This window comes from Trichomycterus rosablanca, chromosome 15 (genome assembly GCF_030014385.1).
Source record: "Trichomycterus rosablanca isolate fTriRos1 chromosome 15, fTriRos1.hap1, whole genome shotgun sequence".
Lineage (NCBI taxonomy): Eukaryota > Metazoa > Chordata > Actinopteri > Siluriformes > Trichomycteridae > Trichomycterus > Trichomycterus rosablanca.
Genome location: NC_086002.1, coordinates 11917343 through 11934789, shown reverse-complemented (window position 1 = coordinate 11934789; position 17447 = coordinate 11917343). Strand labels below are relative to the sequence as shown.

Below are 17447 nucleotides of genomic sequence, written 5' to 3'. Positions count from 1 at the left end.
CCAAAGAATCCTACCTGTGCTCTTCCTCCATGCTCCATCTTGTCCATTCATCTCACTCCCAACGAGAATTACAGCTTTGTTAAAATAAAACCTGTTTAAAACATATATTTTTTTGCTATGGGCTATTTAATTAGTGGTTAATCTCAACCAATTTGCCAAAAGCGGCATCTCTAGGAACAAAAGGTAATGTTCAATGGATTTTAAAGCTCAAATGCCCTAAAGAGTATTAGCAAGAGTACAGGGAGTTTTATAATCTAAAACTGGGTCCTCTTGTCCACAGGGAACTCTGAAGGAAAAAACTGTGGAAAACCTGGAGAAATATGTGGTGAAAGATGTAAGTATGTTCTTTGTATCAAACTGATAATAAAATTCATATATACGTATATAGCATCAGATTGTTGGTATTTATGTAATCCCAAAATAAAAAATGCCAGGTGGTACAGCCATTAAACCATTTTTACAGAATCAGTAATTACTCTAAAAAAGGGCTGTCTTTTTCATTTGCAGTTCTTCAATTAACCCAACTCTTTTGTAACTGAGTTTGTATTTATTTTTTTGTTTACTAAAAATAAACATATAAAATATATGTTACTCAATGTAGCCTACAGGATCACAGTGGATCTGTTTTTTTCTGGAATAATAAGCAAAGTGGATGCAGTAACAAACCCTGGACAAGATGCCAATCCATAGCAGGGTATTCAAACCCTGGATCCCTGTGGTAGTGGGTTATAGTAACCTAGTGCTATGTCATCCGAGCCCCTTGATTTTATACTAGTTTTAATTGGTTTGTGGTTGTGCTACCTAGTATTTCATTGGTGTAAGATTTTTTTTAATTGCTACTTCAAGATTTTAATATGAAAGACTTTCATCCTCTTTTTTAAAGCCTAAGCTGCCACTGCTGCTAAGTCGCATGAATGAAGTTAGCAAAGTGTTCCTGGCCACCAACAGTGACTACAAATACACAGACGTGAGTTTACAGATCTCACACAGCTGTTAACACACGAACACTTACGTAAACATCTGGAAGAAGGTATACATACATACATAATTCTACATCAAGGAATGAACCACAACATGTGTTTTGTGTTTATTTGCAGAAAATAATGACCTACCTGTTTGATTTCCCTTATGGGCCAAGGGTAAGTGTTTTTTGAACTTTGACAAACTATGTCAAAATTAAATTTAAATTGACTTAAAAGCATTACTGAAATACTGCAGATTAAGCATTAATTAAGTTTATTAAATGTCCTATAGGAAAATCACACATACTGTAGAGCAGTGGTTCCCAACCTTTTTTGCACCACGGACCGGTTTCATATAAGATATAATTTCACAAACCGGCAGGGTGGGGGATTTAAAATAGAATAACTGTACTACCTACAAATTAGCTTTTTTCACTGCAACGAGACGCTGCTCCCACCTAGGGGTGATTGGAGACAATAACACCTGTCAAAAAGTAGTGTTTTCATTGCTGATGTAGCGATCTCGAATTATTTTATTTTATGTTTTTTTTTGCGGCCCGGTAATAAATAACCCGGTACCGGTTCTGCGACCTGGTGGTGGGGGACCACCTTCTGTAGAGGGCTATGGTTTGCCAGTAGCACAAAGTGAATTTGGCTTGATCAGTCAGAGGTCACATGGTTGAATTTAGTGGTTAGCTACAGTGCTAAACTGCTACAGTTTTAGATCAGTTTCTTTAATAATTATTCTAGGTTATTTAGCATGACAGTCTGCTATGTTTGCATTTGAGAAATCCAAGGTTCTTGGGACTATGTCTATATCAACAAAGCATCCCAACCAGCCTTACTTCTCAGTCCATTTCACATGCATAAGATACACTTGCTTTGATAAAACAGTTTTAACCAGTTGTATCGTTGTAATGCGGCATGTCACGCCTAGCCCCACCCTGCAACTAAAAATGAACCCAGTTTGCAGGATGCTTAAGCAGGGTAGGACAATAATATGGCAAAAAGCCACAAACAAAAGTGTAAAGGAAGAATAAGATGTGTGACCAGATAGTGGAAACAAAATAACAAAGAAAAGACACAAAAACATCTGCAGCCCGCATCGGCGAATAGGGATAGAAAAGGTATAGTGCAGAAATGAAAACTGGATGTCCCAGTTTTTGGAAAAAGAAACTAAACTCAGAACAAGCCTGGGGGAGGGGGGTTAATGCACGACCAGTTTGCATTTGCCAAGCATGGGGCCTGCTCCACAAAAGGGCCAGCATGCCGCCTCTGGGACAACTTACTCGTCCAGAGTGGTTCACTTACGACACCTGAAGTGTCAAGTGCCACAACGCAGACCGAGTTTCCAGAAAGACACAAAGTATGTAGACATTACACACCAGCAAAAGACTGGATCGAGTCATTTATCTCAGTTTCAAGAGAAAAGAATGTTGCCAACTGAAGAGCTGGCAAATCTGTGAGGAATAAACAGTGATAAATAGAAGCACTTCCACCTGGAGTAAATTAATGCTCAGTGAGGTGCAGGTGACTGTTAGTTACCTGACATGTAAACATCTCCGTTTCCATTCTCCATGTGCCAGCCATATTTGGCAAGACAGAAGGACATAATTCCATAACCGAGCCCTGCTGTTGATCTCCACAGCAGGTGGGCTAGTTATAGTTCTGTTAAGATAATGTAATATAATCACATTGTTTAAACAATTCTGTTTCATCTTGTCCTCTGGATATAAAAAAAAATATGGGAAGCATGTTGAAATGGTCAGCACAATAATTATGATTATTAATGAATAATTAGCATTGTGTTACGCATTTCAGATTTCTTTGTGTTCTGTTTTAGCAAGGCCTTCCACACCGCCCCTGGCAGTCCTACTTTGATCTAATCCTGGTTGATGCACGAAAGCCTCTGTTCTTCGGAGAGGGGACCGTACTGAGACAGGTCGATATGGTGAGTGTCACACACACACACACAAATAGGAACATTACGCTCTGCTTGGTAGCGAGCCCTATCAGCAGCTGCATACTGGTCTGTCAGCACACTGCTGATATTTCTCTGAGAGTGAAATGTCGGCCTCTGAGTGCACTTGCAGTTCATATGGAGGATGTATAGCAAGTTCTAGTCCAATGAGAAGGGTTTAGTCTGCTAGTACATAAAGCAGCCAGCCCCACACACGCACACCCAATTAACATACACCGATCAGCCATAACATTAAAACCACCTCCTTGTTTCTACACTCACTGTCCATTTTATCAGCTCCACTTACCATATAGAAGCACTTTGTAGTTCTACAATTACTGACTGGAGTCCATCTGTTTCTCTGCATGCTTTGTTAGCCCCCTTTCATGCTGTTCTTCAATGGTCAATGGATCATTCTCAGCACTGCAGTGACACTGACATGGTGGTGGTGTGTTAGTGTGTGTTGTGCTGGTATGAGTGGATAAGACACAGCAGCGCTGCTGGAGTTTTTAAACACCTCACTGTCACTGCCGGACTAAGAATAGTCCACCAACCAAAAATATCCAGCCAACAGTGCCCCGTGGGCAGCGTCCTGTGATCCTGTGACCACTGATGAAGGTCTAGAAGATGACCAACTTAAACAGCAGCAATAGATGAGCGATCGTCTTTCAAAAGGTTGAAAGTTTGTATCCCAGCTCTGCCATGCAGCCACTGTTGGGTCCTTGAGCAAGGCCCTTAACCCTCTCAGCTCCAGGGGTGCTGTACAATGGTTGACTCTGTGCTCTGACCCCAGCTTCCAGACAAGCTGCAATATGCAGAAAAGGAATATCTGTTTACTGTACACCTGTATATGTATATATGACAAACCATTCAATCTAAAAGGAGATACATCGTACATAGAGTTAAGTGGAATTGGTAAACCTTACTGATGGCAACTACTTCTTATGGCAGGCATAACATTAAAGCTGTAATAAATATAGCAGGTACATGCTGTGTACATTTTGAAATGGTGTTGATTGTATTTTGTTATAGACTACTGGAAGGCTCAAGATTGGAACATACACTGGACCCCTGCAGCGTGGCATAGTCTACTCTGGAGGTGATGCATACACACCACACACCCGCTAATTTACTTTACAAAAATCCTTAGATTTTCTCTGGATTTTTAGAAAGGATTAGTGTTAGTACTGTACTAAAGGACTAGTTTATTCTTAAAATTAGGTATTATTAGGTATCATATAATAATTAACATTATTAACAGAATTGTTAATATTAATTGTTAATATTTTGATGCAACATCCGATATAATTTGTTAAAAAAGAAATAAAATTAAATTGCTCGAGGGGTAGGGCTGTCGCGCTAACCGCAATTTTGAAATATCGTGGTATAGACCAGCCAACCGCAGGGCATGCCAAGCAACCGCAACATCGCGATATTCACGTTTTTTCTTTCTTTCTTTCTTCTCTTTTTTTTTTGTTGCAGGGTCCATCTTGTTTTATGTTTACATTCGGGCGTAATAAATGTTGAATAAATTCATAATGAAAATGAGCTAAGAGCGTCATTTTCCTGCCAACTGTTCGCATCCGTTGCTGCTGAGTGTCAGGCTTTGTGTTTTAAAATGTAAACAATCGCAACATGAATTATAGGCAAGTTTATTAATTATTAAATTGAGTTCACACTCAATAAAATACTTGTAATTTAGACTATATTTAAACAGCCTTGGTGTACTAAAACATTTAATGACGGTTAATATGGCATTGCAGCCTGCAAATATTCTCTTGCTGGCTTGCTGGGATGATTTAAATGTATTTTTTAAACCACATCAGGTGAACTTGTTGGTTCTTCTAGCGCGCATGATAACGCAGGTTTAAACTCTTACAGACTTTATTCTTTATTCTATTTTTTTTTTTTACCATATTTTGATTAGATGTGCATTTAAAATATTTAGCCTAAACTCTTTTTTTCGTTTTACAGTGTATATCTAACCTAGGCTAGAAGCTTAATTTAAACCTTTTTTTAATAGAGAAAAGACGCGCGCATCCCTGCTCTGTTCTGTATTTAACAATAAACACACATTTCATTGGTCTTAAAGCTGTCTCATCTTTGTCATTATAAAGCAATAATATATCGAATCATAGCCTAACAATAAAGCTTGTTTATATAGCTTTAAAATCCAGATAAATTAAGTAATTTTCAAAAACAAAAAAAAATTGCGATATCACCGCATACCGCGATATTAAGACAGGCTGAATATCGCAAGAGGAAATTCTTTCACCGCGACAGCCCTATCGAGGGGTGCAGTTGTCTGTTACACTAGTCCACCATCACTGACATCCGGGTTAGAATCTCAGCTGTGCTATTGGCCAGCTGGGCGTCTACACAGGCGCGATTTGCTCCTGGGTACCCTGTCTAGGGTATTCCTGCCTTGTGCAGTTGATGAAACTGAAAAAATTAACTTTTTTTATGGTTAACTTAATTTTATTATAATTTTCTGTTTTACTTATTCTTCGTCTTAGTCATTTTTGAAACAGTTATGCCCTCATCTCCATTGAAAATGGTGTCAAATTGTTTTATATTGATGGTGTTTCCATTTGGGCGGCACAGTGGCTCGGTGGGTAATAATAATAATAATAATAATAATACATTCAACTTATATAGCGCCTTTCATAATACCCAAGGACGCTTCACAAAGTAATTACAGTCAAGAAAAAAATCTAATAGAAACACGAGAATGAAAGTGTTGAGTAAACAAGAACGTTTTAAGAAGAGATTTAAACTCAGAGAGAGAGGAAGAGAGACGAAGAGGGAGAGGAAGAGAGTTCCACAGTGTCGGGGCAGCAACACTAAATGATCTACCACCCATGGTGGTCAACCTAAACCTAAACCTAGGGTAGCACTGTCGCCTCACAGCAAGAAGGTCCAGGGTTCGCTCCCCAGGCGGGGCGGTCCGGGTCCTTTCTGTGCGGAGTTTGCATGTTCTCCCCATGTCTGCATGGGTTTCCACCGGGAGCTCCGGTTTCCTCCCACAGTCCAAAAACATGCAGTCAGGTTAATAGGAGACACTGAATTGCCCTGTAGGTGAATGGGTGTGTGTATCTGTGTGTGTGTGTGTATGTGTGTCTGCCCTGTGATGGACTGGCACCCCGTCCAGGGTGTTACTGTGTGACCCTAACTGGATAAGCGGTTAAGAAAGTGAGTGAATGAGTGGTGTTTCCATTTAAATAATCCAATACAGACTTTTTATTGTACGATGACTACAACTACTAAACTAAGGCCAAGCTCACTCAGCCATTGGTTTGGGCTTTGCACCTTAACCAAAGGTTGTAGTTAGGAAATTAAATCAAACAAACAAGACTTTTTGTAGCTGGGGGAAAAATGGTCACTCAAGACCATTTGGAAGGCCAGCATTGTCTAACTTCACTGAAAATCAATCAATACCCTATCTAATGGCAAGTTGTCTTTGGTGCCATTCCAAAACACACAGCTTAACATGAGATTCAGGTCAAAAAACTTGCTATTTCTGACCTAGTTCTATTAAATACGGTCTAGGTATTTGAAACATCTTTGAGAATTTGACAGGATGGGTGGTAATATTGGTCCATTAGATGACAGAGAAGTCCTAACATTGTTGTATGGATTTTAATTCATTTGATTTTAATCAAATTGCTTTTTAGCAGGATAGAATGCAATGAATGCCTTGATTTAAAATGCACTTAATTACATCACTAAAAGCAGTTGTAGACAATTGGTGGTCAGTGGTCACTTGGGGATTTATATTAACCCAGCGTAAAGGCTACATGTTTACCAAACTCTCCTAACTGTGTGTTCTTTTATGTGACTTTACACTGTTATTGGGCAGCCCTAGGTTAAAGGCCACTACACATACACACGTACACATACATGTGATGCCTTAACAAACAGACCACAGTTGACACTACTGTGACGTACAGGGGTTGGACAAAATAACTGAAACACCTGGTTTTAGACCACAATAATTTATTAGTATGGTGTAGGGCCTCCTTTTGCGGCCAATACAGCGTCAATTGGTCTTGGAAATGACATATACAAGTCCTGCACAGTGGTCAGAGGGATTTTAAGCCATTCTTCTTGCAGGATAGTGGCCAGGTCACTACGTGATGCTGGTGGAGGAAAACGTTTCCTGACTCGCTTCTCCAAAACACCCCAAAGTGGCTCAATAATATTTAGATCTGGTGACTGTGCAGGCCATGGGAGATGTTCAACTTCACTTTCATGTTCATCAAACCAATCTTTCACCAGTCTTGCTGTGTGTATTGGTGCATTGTCATCCTGATACACGGCACCGCCATTGGATGCACATGGTCCTCCAGAATGGTTCGGTAGTCCTTGGCAGTGACGCGCCCATCTAGCACAAGTATTGGGCCAAGGGAATGCCATGATATGGCAGCCCAAACCATCACTGATCCACCCCCATGCTTCACTCTGGGCATGCAACAGTCTGGGTGGTACGCTTCTTTGGGGCTTCTCCACACCGTAACTCTCCCGGATGTGGGGAAAACAGTAAAGGTGGACTCATCAGAGAACAATACATGTTTCACATTGTCCACAGCCCAAGATTTGCGCTCCTTGCACCATTGAAACCGACGTTTGGCATTGGCACGAGTGACCAAAGGTTTGGCTATAGCAGCCCGGCCGTGTATATTGACCCTGTGGAGCTCCCGACGGACAGTTCTGGTGGAAACAGGAGAGTTGAGGTGCACATTTAATTCTGCCGTGATTTGGGCAGCCGTGGTTTTATGTTTTTTGGATACAATCCGGGTTAGCACCCGAACATCCCTTTCAGACAGCTTCCTCTTGCGTCCACAGTTAATCCTGTTGGATGTGGTTTGTCCTTCTTGGTGGTATGCTGACATTACCCTGGATACCGTGGCTCTTGATACATCACAAAGACTTGCTGTCTTGCTCACAGATGCGCCAGCAAGACGTGCACCAACAATTTGTCCTCTTTTGAACTCTGGTATGTCATCCATAATGTTGTGTGCATTGCAATATTTTGAGCAAAACTGTGCTCTTACCCTGCTAATTGAACCTTCACACTCTGCTCTTACTGGTGCAATGTGCAATTAATGAAGATTGGCCACCAGACTGGTCCAATTTAGCCATGAAACCTCCCACACTAAAATGACAGGTGTTTCAGTTATTTTGTCCAACCCCTGTAGATAACCAGCCACTGAAACACACATACATTCATTCTTTAAATAGTACTACATTCTTAATCAGATTAGGTGTGGTAGATTATGGCTGTGGTTCCAACTATGCTGGGCAGTGTTGATGTAAATTCCTTTAGATCTCCCAGCCCTGTTTGTCCTTTCAGCCCTTTACTTTTTGTTGTTTTTGCTGATTACCACAATTATTTAACTAATTATCATGCCGTTCCTGTTATCAGAACTATTTTCAAGGTGTAGTGTAGGTGAAGTAGATGTAAAGATATTTTTATTTCACTGTGCCACCCAAGCATTCATCTACTTATATGGCAGAATACAAATTTAAAAAAATGCTTGAATATTCAATTCAATTTTACCGTATCTTTTTATATGGCTATACACTGGTCAGCCATAACATTAAAACCACCTCCTTGTTTCTACACTCACTGTCCATTTTATCAGCTCCACTTATCATATAGGAGCACTTTGTAGTTCTACAATTACTGACTGTAGTCTATCTGTTTCTCTGCATACTTTGTTAGTCCCCTTTCATGCTGTTCTTCAATAGTCAGGACTCTCCCAGGACCACTACAGTGGGTATTATTTGGGTGGTGGATCATTCTCAGCACTGCAGTGACACTGACATGGTGGTGGTGTGTTAGTGTGTGTTGTTCTTTTATGAGTGGATCAGACAGCAATCCTGATGGACTGTCACGGCTGGACTGAGAATAGTCCACCAACTGAAAACATTGGCCAACAGCGCCCCATTGGCAGCGTCCCGTGACCATTGATTAAGGTCTAGAAGATGACCAACTCAAACGGCAGCAATGGATGAGCGATCGTCTCTGACTTTACATCTACAAGGTGGACCAACTAGGTAGGAGTGTCTAATAGAGTGGACAGTGAATGGACATGGTATTTAAAAACTCCAGCAGCGCTGCTGTGTCTGATCTACTCATACCAGCACAACACACACTAACACACCACCACCATGTCATTGTCACTGCAGTCCTGAGAATGATCCACCACCTAAACGGTCCTGACCATTGAAGAACAGGGTGAAAGCAGGCTAAAAAAGTATGTAGAAAAACAGATGGACTACAGTCAGTAATTGTAGAACTACAAAATGATTCTATATGGTAAGTGGAGCTGATAAAATGGACAGTGAGTGTAGAAACAAGGAGGTGGTTTTAATGTTATGGCTGATCAGTGTATTTCAGTGCTTTGGTTTCATCCTTTTTTGATGTTAATATCCTCTTCTCTGTTCCATCCTCAGGTTCCTCAGATATTGTGTGTGACCTGCTGGGCGCTAAAGGGAAGGACATTGTGTACATCGGAGACCACATATTCGGAGACATTCTGAAGTCTAAAAAGCGGCAGGGTTGGAGGACGTTCCTGGTCATCCCTGAACTCGCCCAGGAGTTGCATGTCTGGACTGACAAGAGCTGTGAGTCATTGTTAAAACTGGTTTGTTGGATTGAACAATGCAAATTGTGGTGAACTAATAATGTATGAATGGGTTGCTGCACAGAGACCTTTGTTATGTAAAGACTGTTAAATCGGAAGAAGAGCAAGATGAGCAAGAAAAACAGAGTGGGGTAGCGGGTGGATGACCGGGTTTGTTTATGGTTGCCTGTTTGTTTGTCTTTCACAGCACTGTTTGAAGAGCTCCAGGGTTTGGAAATTTTCTTGGCAGAGCTGTACAAGTGAGTTCTTTGTAGTTTCAATGCATGAGCACCTTAGTGTCTTCTGTGTGTGTGTGTGTGTGCGTGCACAAGCATGTGTGAAATACATTCAGCTCCTGTGAGTAGCACTTAAAGGGTCAGTCAGCATTCTATCTGTCCCTTCTTTTCTAAATGTCATCCTTTATAACTTGACCTATCTTTATTCTTTGTTCGTCTCTCTTACCCACTCACAGAAATCTTGACAGCAGCAGCAATGAAAGACCGGACATTAGTGCCATCCAGAGGCGAGTGAAGGTAACCAAAATAACGTTTACTAAAACTGTGTGCTTACCCAGAGGCACGAGGCTGACATGAAGACATTAATAAAGCGTATCCATATGTGAACTGTGTTTTATAGTAAGTGTATGGACATTTTTCTCTGTCTTATATAGAAAGTGACCCATGACATGGACATGTGCTACGGGATGATGGGTAGCCTGTTCCGGAGCGGCTCTCGACAGACACTTTTTGCGTCGCAGGTGATGCGCTACGCTGACTTGTATGCTGCTTCCTTTATCAACCTGCTCTACTACCCTTTCAGCTATCTGTTTAGAGCTGCACATGTACAGGTGAGAAAACACACACACACACACACACACACACACACACAGATTGTACTATTATATACAGGGGTTGGACAAAATAACTGAAACACCTGTCATTTTAGTGTGGGAGGTTTCATGGCTAAATTGGACCAGTCTGGTGGCCAATCTTCATTAATTGCACATTGCACCAGTAAGAGCAGAGTGTGAAGGTTCAATTAGCAGGGTAAGAGCACAGTTTTGCTCAAAATATTACAATGCACACAACATTATGGGTGACATACCAGAGTTCAAAAGAGGACAAATTGTTGGTGCACGTCTTGCTGGTGCATCTGTGACCAAGACAGCAAGTCTTTGTGATGTATCAAGAGCCACGGTATCCAGGGTAATGTCAGCATACCACCAAGAAGGACAAACCACCTCCAACAGGATTAACTGTGGACGCAAGAGGAAGCTGTCTGAAAGGGATGTTCGGGTGCTAACCCGGATTGTATCCAAAAACATAAAACCACGGCTGCCCAAATCACAGCAGAATTAAATGTGCACCTCAACTCTCCTGTTTCCACCAGAACTGTCCGTCGGGAGCTCCACAGGGTCAATATACACGGCCGGGCTGCTATAGCCAAACCTTTGGTCACTCGTGCCAATGCCAAACGTCGGTTTCAATGGTGCAAGGAGCGCAAATCTTGGGCTGTGGACAATGTGAAACATGTATTGTTCTCTGATGAGTCCACCTTTACTGTTTTCCCCACATCCGGGAGAGTTACGGTGTGGAGAAGCCCCAAAGAAGCGTACCACCCAGACTGTTGCATGCCCAGAGTGAAGCATGGGGGTGGATCAGTGATGGTTTGGGCTGCCATATCAAGGCATTCCCTTGGCCCAATACTTGTGCTAGATGGGCGCGTCACTGCCAAGGACTACCGAACCATTCTGGAGGACCATGTGCATCCAATGGCGGTGCCGTGTATCAGGATGACAATGCACCAATACACACAGCAAGACTGGTGAAAGATTGGTTTGATGAACATGAAAGTGAAGTTGAACATCTCCCATGGCCTGCACAGTCACCAGATCTAAATATTATTGAGCCACTTTGGGGTGTTTTGGAGAAGCGAGTCAGGAAACGTTTTCCTCCACCAGCATCACGTAGTGACCTGGCCACTATCCTGCAAGAAGAATGGCTTAAAATCCCTCTGACCACTGTGCAGGACTTGTATATGTCATTTCCAAGACGAATTGACGCTGTATTGGCCGCAAAAGGAGTCCCTACACCATACTAATAAATTATTGTGGTCTAAAACCAGGTGTTTCAGTTATTTTGTCCAACCCCTGTATATGAGCTGTATATACAGTATATAGAATGCCGGACCACATTAAGTTACAGAGTAACAGTGTAGGGCAGTTGTAGCCTAGTGGTTAAGGTACTGGTCCAGTTATTAGAAGGTTGCCGGTTCAAGCCTCACCATTGCCAGGTTGCCACTGTTGGGCCCTTGAGCAAGGCCATTAACCCTCAATTGCTTAGATTGTATACTGTCACAGTACTGTAAGTCGCTTTGGATAAAAGCATCTGCTAAATGCAGAAAATGTAAATGAGTAGGGTCACAAAGTGCTGATGCTCATAGTGCATAAAAGTCACGCTCTGCTGACTCAACTGCTGAGTTCCAAACTTCCTCTGGCATTAACATCAGCACAAAAACTGCAAACCTTATATGACCAAACACAATGCGATTGTGGATGGAGTGATGTAAAGCACGTCACCACTGGACTGTGCGGTGATGAATCACACTTGTATATATGAGTGTGTTTCTGTAATAGGATGGCAGACCACATCAAGGGTCGCAAAGAGCTGAGGCTCATAGTGCATAAAAGTCATGCTCTGCTGACTCAACTGCAGAGTTCCAAACCTCCTCTGACATTAACATCGGCACAAAAACTGTGCACCAGGAGCTTCATGGCATGGGGTTCCTTTGACAAGCAGCTGCATGCAAGCCTTACATCACCAAGCAAAATGCTTATCGAATGGAGTGGTGTACAGGGTCACTGAGTGGCTGAGGCTCATAGTCATGCTCTGCTGACAGCTGCATGCAAATATTACCATCACAATGCCTATCATTGTATGGAGTGGTGTAAAGCACACCACCACTTGACTCTGGAGCAGTGGAAACGTTCTGTGGAGTATTGAATCACACTTGTATATATGAGTGTGGTTCTGTAATAGGATGCCAGACCACATTAGGTTACAGAGTAGGGTCACCAAGTGCTGAGGCTTTAAGTGCATTAAAGTCACGCTGTGCTGACTCAACTGCAGAGTTCCAAACCTCCTCTGACATTAACATCAGCACAAAAGCTGTGCACTCTGTGCTTCATGGCATAGGTTTTCATGGCTGAGCAGCTGCATTTAAGCCTTACATTACCAAGCAAAATGCTTATCGAGTGTAGTGGTGTACAGGGTCACAGAGTACTGAGGCTCATAGTCACGCTGTGCTGACTCAACTGCAGAGTTCCAAACCTCCTCTGACATTAACATCAGCACAAAAACTGTGCACTCTGTGCTTCACGGCATAGGTTTTCATGGCCGAGCAGCTGCATGCAAGCTTTACATTACCCAGCACAATGCCTATCATTGGATGGAGTGGTGTAAAGCGCGCCACCACTGGACTCTGGAGCAGTGAAAATGCGTTCTGTGGAAAGATGAATCGTGCTTCTCTATCTGGCAGTCTGATGAACAAGTCTGCCTGACTGCATTGTGTCAGCTGTAAAGTGTGATGGAGGAGTGATAATGCAATCGGGTTGTTTCTCAGGGGTTGACCCCTTAGTTCCCATGAAGAGAAATGTTATACTTCTAAATAAATCTGTGTGAACTTTTAACGTTTGTTTCCTGCTCGTAACAAATCTGCTTTGTTTGTTTATTTCGCCCAGATGCCTCACGAGTCCACGGTGGAGCACACGCACGTTGAAACGGAAACCGAGTCGCCGCTGGCCACACGGAACCGCCACTGCGTCGACTGCAAGGACACTGACTGTAAACGCAGCCAGCTCACACGCTCAATAAGTGAGATCAAACCCCCGAAACTGTTTCCCCAGGCCCCACAGGAGATCACACACTGTCATGATGAAGACGATGATGAAGAGGAAGAGGAAGAAGAGTAGACTTATTTAAACAGTCCTGACCTTTTTCAATTTTCCTAAGGAAAGCTTGGTATCAGTAAAGGGAGCAATAGTGAGGACGTGGGATTCAATGGAATGTTAAGATGGCAACGTGTAGCACGTTTAGGTAAACCTGCCATCTTTCAGCTTGGCAAACAACCCCATCCTGATTTTTTTTTTTTGTCCTTTTTTATGTGATGACATGAAAATAATAGAAATAAGGGTCATTTAATGCCATTTAATGCTAGCCAGTTTATACTGTAATACAGATCGGTTCGACATAAGCACCCCGAAGACCTCAAAGCACATAGAATTAGTACTATAAGCTAGCTTTAGCTTGTATCAGGCATGCATTCTGATTATTTTACGTTAGGTACAGGTATTCCAGTTTAGGTTACCCAACAGACATGAAAAAATTGACACTTAATATGCATCAGATTCGTTTCAGAGTCCATTTCCATCTAGCAAGCATATGCATCATAAACCCTATTAGATGGCAGATGGGAACCGTGAAAAATACAGCATATGGCCAAAAGTATGTGGACACCTTTTTTAACTAATGAGTTAAGCTATTTCAAGCTAATACATGCATAAACATACTTCAGTATCAAATGGTTGAGCTAATCAGTATGACCAATTCTACAGCAAACACTTCATGTATCATATTATAAATGCCATCTGTGCTGCTATTGCAAACTCTAGTAGCATTGACAGCTCAGCTTCTAAACCCACAAGCTCACAGCACTGTAGCTCACAATGCTGAAGTTCATTGTGTAAAAATTGTCATTATTAGAATAGAAAGTCTTTATTTGTCATATATACATATATACGTAGATGTACAGTACAATGAAATTATTTCTTATATCCCAGCTTGGGGTCAGAGCATAGGAGCAGAGAGGGTTAACCTTTCAAAGCTCTACCCATTAGGTTACCACTGTCCCAAATTAGCTGCAGTATTCACTGTAGGGTTCGCTGCATGCTAAAGCAATATCAGCATAATAACTGTTCATAGAGAGCACTGTGGATTGGGGTGCCATGGTCAAGCGGCTTCACACAAGCCTAAGATTACCATGCACACTGCCAAGTGTTTCAAAGCTAAGAAATCTCAACCCCATCCAAATCTCCAGGTTTTGTCGCATCGGTGCCTAGTGCCATTAATGTATTTGTATCGTTAAGTTGATGCAAATGTTGCAGTCATATTTCAACATTTTTTGGAAAACTGGTAGCGAAAAAAGGACCAACTCAATATCATTGTGCAATTAGCCCATGCAATGTCCATGATAGTGCAAAACATAAACAAGTCATGTCTGGGTTTTGCACTACTCAGTCAAAGAGAGCAGTAATGTAAAAAAAAAAAAAAACCCACAAAAAATATACCAACACAACTTACACATATTAATTAACATATTCGAAGATGCAAATACATTGTATGACTATTGAGTTCAGGTGTTTTAGCCACATCCAGTGCCACAATGTGTATAAGACGGCCCCTTCTCTTTTTGGGTTCGTCCTTTTCTGGACTGTGCCCGTCCCCAAAGTGCGATTCAAAGCGTCATGGTTTGATGAGTGTGCATAGAGCCCTGAACTCAACCCCACTGAACACCACTGGGATGAATTGGAATGTTAATTGTAAGCCCCAGTGTGTAATCGCACAACTTCCCACAGAAGCCTGTCTGATAATTTAAAGCTATTTTTAATGCATAAAGCAAAAGGGAATTCCATTTGTATGCCCATGGGCTTTGAATAAAAGGGAAAACAAGCTCATGGTCCACATGTCCACATACTTTTAGCCATGTAGTGTATATTAGGCTTATATTTTGAATGCAAAATACTGGACTGACTATGCATACTAAGCAAAATGATACTGTGGTTCAAACCCATGTTTGCACGTCCAATCTAAATCCGTTTTTAGGCTCGGCTTAATGCTGCCTCCTGCAGGATGTAAGGGGAATTACAAAGAGAAAAGTGCATGTTGGCATGACTTACCCCTTTTAAATCCTTGCTAGTGATCAGAATGTAAATGAACCTCAGCTGGGGCAGCAGCACGCCTTTGTTGGCTAAAGTGACGGGTACGAAAGAATGCAGCTAACCCAAGCTGCCCTGTTACTTGGCAACAGCTGTGCCAGCCAAGCCACATATGGCCAGTTGGATTTTTTTTTTTTTTTTTCATTAGTGGCACTGACAACTGACAAGCATCGTGCCATTCAGCAAAGCAAGCTGTCAACAGAGAACATTTTCAGTCATTGTAATTTTTTCCTTAGTCGTTTACACTCTATAAAGTACCAACATATTTTTATACTAGATATCTACATTTGTAGAAATACAAAACGAATTTTTTGTGCCATATTAATAACACGACATTTATAGCCATCGCCCTCATGACCTTAAAGTAAATAAAGTGATATTTTGATGCAAAAATTGTAAATATAAAGTGTATTTTTAGCTAGTGTAAATAAAAAAACCTACATATATATGCACTAATTATAAATAAAATGCATATTAGATGAAAAAGAACAGTTAGCATAGTTCTAGTCCTGCAGTGCAGCCATGATTTATAAAGAGAATACATCGTCAGAACGCATTTTCTCCCCATTTTCCTCCCATTTTAGCACACTCAATTTGTCTTTCGCTGCTGAGAGATACCCGACTGCATCCAAGGAGAGCACGTCGCTGTACACACCTCTTCCGACTCGTGCACAGCCCTCCTCTTCTCGCCCCTGCATTCTGTACAGGCGTATGAAGACCCACCCACCCACACATAGCCCGGCCCCCAACCCTGCAGATACGGTGGCCTATTAGTATCTGCTGCAGGCACTGCCAATTATGCCCGCCAGGTGGCGCCCAGCCGACCGGTGGCAACACCGAATCTCGGTGCTGGTGTGCTAGCGGAATATCTCGCTGCGCCACCTGGGCGCCCGAATGTCTTTTTAAATGTTTATCCGCTAAAGGAAAAAGAATTGCAGTCTTTACTCCCTGGCCCTACCTCCTCTGTGCACTTTCAAAATCTGACGCAGTAGAAATTAGCACACCGTTTAAAATAATACAGTTATTCAGAATTGATGGGTGCTTCAGGAACGAGCTATCCATTCCATTCAGTGCGCTAATGTTATTTTTGCGTCCTTTTGGTTAACACACAGATTAGCTTTAATCGAAGCTGTAGTGTTAGATGACTTTTACTACAACGGAAAAGGCAAAGCTCAGCTGCCATTACACTTGTCCCTTGGTATTTGTTATATTTATTACACTAGCCCACAACTGCTAAGATCCATGTTCCTACATACCAGACATGTAGGGATTGACCCTCTTTCCCACATGTAGGACTTTTTCTTTCTCTGTGTGTCTCCGTTATCCTACAATATTACTGTACTATAACATATTTATAAAACATACAGTACATCACAGTGAAGAGTATTGTTTTACTGTACAGTTGTGTATTAAATATAACTTAAAGTATTATTTTTTTATAGCGGTTGCATTAACCAGTTTGGTAAATATTTTGCACTACAGTGTGCAATATGTGCCCACATGTAGCACATAGCACTGTTTTTACTACTGTTTTTAGGTAAAATACAGAGCCTGTTGGTTTAATTTACAAAGCCACCCTGTAAACAATTCCAAGCAGTACACTTTTGCTAGAATTTGACATACTGGCACGTGCATTTGAATCTAAGATTGTCCCCATTCTAATAATTCCATGTTCCCACTAATCTAGACGTTTGTTCTTTTTAATAGATCTTGTCTGATTCTGGAAAACTAGTGAAATGTAGATTGGTGTTTAATGTCAGTGTCAATGTCAGAATTTCCTTCTGAGTGGACCAATAGTGTTAGGAGCAGTGATCTTTTATAGTTTTAATTTAGCAGGTCCTTTAAATCTAGCATAAAGCAGAAGCTACAGATTGTACGTGAACGAATATAATGTAGAATGAAAA

At 41.6% G+C, this 17447-nt stretch overlaps 1 protein-coding gene across 1 annotated transcript in view; it reads left to right on the top strand.

Moving 5' to 3' along the window:
* The window catches only part of nt5c2b (5'-nucleotidase, cytosolic IIb), a 48989-nt gene extending 32018 nt beyond the window's left edge, over positions 1 to 16971 (top strand). The window contains exons 9-18 of the mRNA XM_063009370.1: positions 281 to 334; positions 884 to 967; positions 1098 to 1139; positions 2806 to 2913; positions 3955 to 4021; positions 9382 to 9552; positions 9760 to 9811; positions 10024 to 10084; positions 10222 to 10398; positions 13291 to 16971. Coding sequence (XP_062865440.1) covers positions 281 to 334; positions 884 to 967; positions 1098 to 1139; positions 2806 to 2913; positions 3955 to 4021; positions 9382 to 9552; positions 9760 to 9811; positions 10024 to 10084; positions 10222 to 10398; positions 13291 to 13521 — 1047 coding nt within the window. The 3' untranslated portion in view covers positions 13522 to 16971. The remainder of the gene's footprint in view (positions 1 to 280; positions 335 to 883; positions 968 to 1097; positions 1140 to 2805; positions 2914 to 3954; positions 4022 to 9381; positions 9553 to 9759; positions 9812 to 10023; positions 10085 to 10221; positions 10399 to 13290) is intronic.
* The last annotated feature ends 476 nt before the right edge of the window (positions 16972 to 17447 follow it).